At 36.9% G+C, this 6,419-nt stretch overlaps 1 protein-coding gene across 5 annotated transcripts in view; it reads right to left on the bottom strand.

Moving 5' to 3' along the window:
- Positions 1–2,133: 2,133 nt before the first annotated feature.
- The window catches only part of LOC141198439 (PALM2-AKAP2 fusion protein-like), a 179,589-nt gene continuing 175,303 nt past the window's right edge, over positions 2,134–6,419 (bottom strand). For all 5 annotated transcript variants that reach the window (XM_073663116.1, XM_073662968.1, XM_073663072.1 and 2 more), the window contains one exon: positions 2,134–3,058. In XM_073663116.1, the coding sequence (XP_073519217.1) occupies positions 2,966–3,058 (93 nt within the window). In that variant the 3' untranslated portion in view covers positions 2,134–2,965. The remainder of the gene's footprint in view (positions 3,059–6,419) is intronic.

Below are 6,419 nucleotides of genomic sequence, written 5' to 3'. Positions count from 1 at the left end.
TTTTGGCACAAAAAATGCTGAAACAACTGACATCTGAGTTTTTGGTGCGTTTTCTCACCACCCATTACTTCCAATAGATGAAAACCGCTGAAAAAATGCTGAAAGAAGTGACATGCTGTATTCTGCAAAAAAGCATGCAAACCACAAAATACTGATGAAACAAAAATTAATCTGTGTGCATGAGATTTCGGGAATCTCTTAGACTTTGCTTGTACTGTAAAACGCAGCAGAAAATTTGCATAAAAAAAAACGCAGAAAAAACGCCTAGTGTGAACATAGCCTTATACAGCTTTGTTAAATGAGCCGTATATTTTATCTGTGTGACAATACCAGCCATAAACAATGTGGGCTCTTTTAAAATATTTTCGAATTCAGGAGGAATTTTTAAGGTTGGATTTTAAGGACCTGATCATCCGTTCTTTTTTTCTCACGTGGTATTTGTTTGTTTTTTACCTGAACTTCTTCAAATAGGGTTCATGAATTTTGTACAAAGTCAAAAAGGGTCTTTAATTTTAGGCCCATCAGTATAATTTTTTAAGTCCCGTTTCTTTTTTTATCTTGTGGTATTTGCTGATGTTTTTTGAGCATAATTCATAAAAAAAAAGCGCACGGGGTTCATAAATTTTTCTCAAAATTAGTATTTTTTTTTTCAATTGTGATGATTTTTTAGAGCAAAAAGTTTAACTTTTCACAAAATGTTGCAAAAAATGCGCAAACATTCCTCGCGTTCTGGAGGGATGAGGTGGAGGACTAGAGTGCATTTGTAATAACATTTTTTAAACTATTTGAAAAGTCACAAATGAAGAATCAGCCTAATACACCTACAAAGCGTAAACGCTGTGGCGATAAAAAAGAAAAAAAAAATAGAAGATGTAAATGGAAAGATTCATTTGTTGCAAACAAATAGAAGATGCAAAACACTAAAAAAAAATCAGGTGGAATTGCAATAATGAAATGAGATTAATGTCTGTTTTTGTGCTTTGCTGCGCAAAACAATCTGTCGCAAAAAAATATGACTCCAGGGAAGGAACTGGAGCACATTTGTGCCATATTTATCATTATGGTGCAGCATTTCATTAATATTAAGTGGTGAAGTCAGGACACATTCACACATTCAGCATTGGGTCAGTATTTTACATCAGTATTTGTAAGCCAGAACCAGGAGTGGGTGATAAATCCAGAAGTGGTGACGTGTTTCTATTATACTTTTCCTCTGATTGTTCCACTCCTGGTTTTGGCTTACAGATACGGAGGTAAAATACTGACCAAATGCTGATAGTGTGAACGTGGCCTTAAAGGGAGTACATTAAAAATTAAGCCCAAATAACTAGATATTTGATAAATGTTGGCCACTTTGTATTCTGCTGAGAATTTTTTATAAAACGCACTAGGGGAGAGGGCAATATATAGGTATTATTTGAACACTGGAATAATAACAGTGATAATACCCACCACTACCATTCCTACATATCATCACTATTTAGGATTGCACTGATATCAGAGAAAAACTCATCTCCAAGCAGCTGTTTGTTTAGTTTTATTCATAGATACATGAAATTAATATTGTAGCTCCCGAAATCTGCCTGTATCCATTCTGTAATATTTCAATAAAACACATTTATCACAAATCACATCCTCAATATCATCCGCCCAAGTTGCAAATCTTTACCAAGTGTTAAAAAATATTCAATGAAATGTGTTACTTCAATTAGCAATACTTTGCTGTTGGAATTCAATCAAAACATGAAAAGCTTATTTGAAGTGGTGATGTCTCCTTATTGGGTTAGTAATTGTCCAATGTAACTGTGCAACTTTGCCAGTATTAGGGCTCATGCAGACATCCGTGCAAAACGGTCCGAGCTCTCCCGACCCAAGCATGACAGCCTCATAGAAATACATGAAGCTGACCCACGGCCAGTCCATGCCTTGCGGTCCGAGGTTGGCACGGACGTCTGAATGAGCTCTTACCCGCCATTTAGATTCTAGTCTATATGATGCGTAATCAAATATTACACACTTGTCTATATGTTTGTGTATATATGTGTGTGTGTGTATATATATATTTATATATAGTATACACATATATATTGTTTTGTTTTCTTGTGTATATATATATATATATATATATATATATATATATATATATATATATATATATATACACATACATACATACACACACACACATATGTATTCATTTGAATGACAATGTGTGTTTTTTATTAAAGCTAACATTTTAAGAAAATAACCCTTTCCTCCCTGAGAGCCACAAATGTGAACATACACACAGTTTGTGATAATGTTGTGCTTTAAATGTGAACCCTTGACTCTTGCACTTGTGTCGATCATGTGCTGTTGTCCATCCATATCTATAGGTTACCTTGGCATTAAATAACCAAAGAAAAACGTCTTTTTGGAGCAATTTGATTACGTAGCATTTTTGCAGAAATATTGATATATTAATATGGTTCAAGGTTACTGTTGTTTCATTTAGCCACGTGACTTCCCACCATCATGTACTGCAGAAAGCCACAGATGAATAATACTTTGTGAACAGAACATACTTTGCAATGGTTTGTCGTTCCCTGTATGTACATGACTTTGCAGGCGATTCTTCATTAGGGTAGTGGTGCCCCCAACATGCTGCGGTAAGAGGAGGGTATATGATTTCAAAAAGAAATTGAAAGCTGCATTTATGAAAGAAGCAATTGCATGGCATGTTTGGCTTGGCGCATCATCCTTGCTGAGCCTAGATGTGTGGAGTCAGCTTACTTTCAACCATATCCATTTCCCGAGAGTCCAAACCATACATTACTGCCAGTGCCCATAAGTTCAAGCATTTTGTAGTCTTTGTCATAAACGCATCTTCGTTATCTCTATATGGATTGCAGAAGCGGCTTATTTTTCAATAAATATGTGGTTAAATGATTCATTTTTGGTTTCTTTATTTTCAATGAAAACGTTTTTATTCATCGTCTTCGCGGTTGGCATATATTCCTGCTTCCCAACGTAGTGCCAGCGCACTCTTCCTGCGACTTACTCGGACAGCCTCAAGGACCTGCAATGAGAGGAATTAGATAGTTCGTTTTTGGTGCTATATACTGTGCACTTCATCATGGATGGCTGGTTATTGAAAACAATTCACAATGATATTTTTTACTATTCAGAAAAGATATTTGTACAGCAGTGAGCACTGAGTGAAATATATGAATAGCCGCAACAGAGACCAGTTATCTTATCATCACAATTCAGGTCCCAACCTTGTGACAAATACTCAAGTATGTTCCTGAGGAGTACTACCCAAATGTGGGGAGCTAATGAATGGAATCTGTCATCAGTACAGGACTCTTTACATTAGGACATCATTCACATGCCTAAACTAGACGTTACTTACGCCAGAAATCTTACTCAAGTCGGGGACTGGAGTAACATTTCTGGTGTAGCACATGGAGGTGCATGCCATTAGTCAGACGCCCATTAATGAATCTGGAACGTCTGACTCCTATATGCCCCTTGTCAAACCACCGAAAAAAAAAATCACTGGTCTTGATGAATTCAGTCTACAGTCTTCAATGGAAAGAGTTACATGTGCCGGGTCTCCTCTACCTAGAGAAGGAGACCCGGCACATATGTAACTCTAGGGCACTGATTGGTAGAGAAGAATACCCCTATTCTCCAGATATCTGAGAGTCCTGGAAGGCGAGTCTGCATCTTATGGACATTTATGGCATATACTGATGATATGCCATAAACCTCTCAAAAGGCAATACCCCTAAATTTTACTGCAGCCGCTGGAAGTCATTCAATATAACAATGTGGCCCTCGGACAATAAAAGATTGTACACCCTTGTATCAGATGAAGTGGCACAGACACAGTAGCCATGCAGTTGGAAACTGCCGCTGTGTCACGGCCACCGCAGTGCTACCAGTTTCCGGTAGGATACCGTCACACGCCACGACTAGAGACCTCAGTGATGTCTGTGCCTCACGTGAGCACAACACACAGCTGCCCTGAAGGATTATGATGGATCCTATTGGCTGTTCCTTTCATAAAAAGGTTGCAGGATATACCCCACTCACACCCTTTCTGAAGAAGCCATAAAGCCAAACGAGCGTCAGGGTAACTGGTGGTAATTATAGGAAATTTATAGATGCTGCTGTGTTTTTTTTGCAATATTCACATTGATTATTGGTATAACATATGCCTTTTTTGTACAGATTTAAACAACAAGCTATAAGTCTATTAGATATTTCCTAATTGAGGGTGTAATCAGTGCATGTACTTTGTGCAACTGTCCACTAGGGGGAGATCTCATACTGTTTTCTAACATATGGTATTATGATCTTTTTTATTCCGTGAATGAGACTTACAGTCATTGCTTCTGATTTTCGGATCTATTAAATGTACAAATCTAACGAAATATTCATGAAAATGGACGTTATATCCATTTGAGTAGTTATCCAATCTTCACTTCTGTATATTTTATTACAAATTTTCTCCCCATTTGGTAATCAATAATATAGAAGTCATTCAATATAATTTTATCTTATTTGAAGAGAAATATATGTATATACATATGGTTTGATCCTTTATCCTTAAATGAACCTCTATTTATATATTACTCCATCTGGGTTATACATCTACCCATATTGACCATTATTTTGTTGTTGTTTTTTAAAAAGATCCTTTGCGTGTTTGTTGTTCGATATTAGTATTCCATATACAGGGTGGGCCATTTATATGGATACACCTAAATTAAATGGGAATGGTTGGTGATATCAACTTCCTGTTTGTGGCACATTAGTATATGGGAGGGGGAAAACTTTTCCAGATGGGTGGTGACCATGGCGGCCATTTTGAAGTCGGCCATTTTGGATCCAACTTTATTTTTTTCAATGGGAAGAGTGTCATGTGACACATCAAACTTATTGAGAATTGCATAAGAAAAACAATGGTGTGCTTGGTTTTAACGTAACTTTATTCTTTCATGAGTTTTTTTACAAGTTTATGACCACTTATAAAATGTGTTCAAAGTGCTCCCCCTTGTGTTGGATTGTCAATGCAACCCTCTTCTCCCACTCTTGACACACTGATAGCAACACCACAGAAGAAATGCTAGCACAGGCGTCCAGTATCCGTTGTTTTAGATTTCTATTGTAAATTACTGAGCATTTTTTAAGCGGAAAACACCTGAAGAATGGTCTGCTCACTTCTTTTAATCCCTTGGCATCCTTGGAAACCTGAAAATGTTTTTTTTTTTTTACAAAGCAATAAATATTCATTCTTTTGAGTGTTTTCGAGGCGTTTTTCAGGCGGTTTTTGGATCAGACTCACTCCAAATCCGCCTTGTAAAAATGTTGTGTGAAGAGACTGGAGTATATATTTCTATAATTGATTAAACTAGGCTTGAAAGGCTCAATAAAGTTACCCAGCTTCTACCTGTTTATCTCAAGCCATAGCAGGATGCTTTATGACTTCCTATATTAGAAATAATCGTCCAACATATTCATTGATTTTTCTCTAGGATACATGGAGTTTAATTTGTCTCCAATAATCAGCAGCTCTTGTATATCAACAATTCCAGTTTACATATCAACACCACTGATGGATACTATCCTCTTTATTTGTACTGATTATAGTTAAATTACAAATAGGTTAATTGAAGGTATCAACAATACAGCAGTGACTGTGCAGAAAATTCCCAATGTTAGCCATACACGTTACCGCTATTATTGATGCTATTATAAACCTATGTGACACGGAATTAAATGGGTACTCCACTTTCAAAGTTCAAATAGTATTACAAATAATAAACTGTCCATACTTGCTTAATGCAGGTTTAGTGCCATCTCTCCTCTGCTCCTTGAATGTCTTTGCTGATGTGTGCAGTGGTAGCTTCATGACTACAGCATGTGACCGCTGCAACCAGTCACAGGCTCCAGCCATCATGGCTGTTGATGTGACGTCACCACTGCATACAAGTCCACAAAGAACAGCAGGGAGCAGCACTGGACTAGCAATGGGTAAGTAAGACTGGTTTTGTTATTTGCATATACAGTACAGACCAAAAGTTTGGACACACCTTCTCATTTAAAGATTTTTCTGTATTTTCACGACTATGAAAATTGTACATTCACACTGAAGGCATCAAAACTATGAATTAAAACATGTGGAATTATATACTTAACAAAAAAGTGTGAAACAGCTGAAAATATGTCATATATTCTAGGTTCTTCAAAGTAGCCACCTTTTGCTTTGATGACTGCTTTGCACACTCTTGGCATTCTCTTGATTAGCTTCAAGAGGTAGTCACCGGAAATGGTTTTCACTTCACAGGTGTGCCCTGTCAAGTTTAATAAGTGGGATTTCTTTACTTATAAATGGGGTTGGGACCATCAGTTGTGTTGTGCAGAAGTCT

This window comes from Phyllobates terribilis, unplaced genomic scaffold (assembly GCF_046119375.1).
Source record: "Phyllobates terribilis strain yellow unplaced genomic scaffold, ASM4611937v1 Scaffold_1__5_contigs__length_1240528914, whole genome shotgun sequence".
Lineage (NCBI taxonomy): Eukaryota > Metazoa > Chordata > Amphibia > Anura > Dendrobatidae > Phyllobates > Phyllobates terribilis.
The sequence above is the reverse complement of the archived record's forward strand: the minus strand, read 5'-3'. Positions and strand labels throughout refer to the sequence as shown.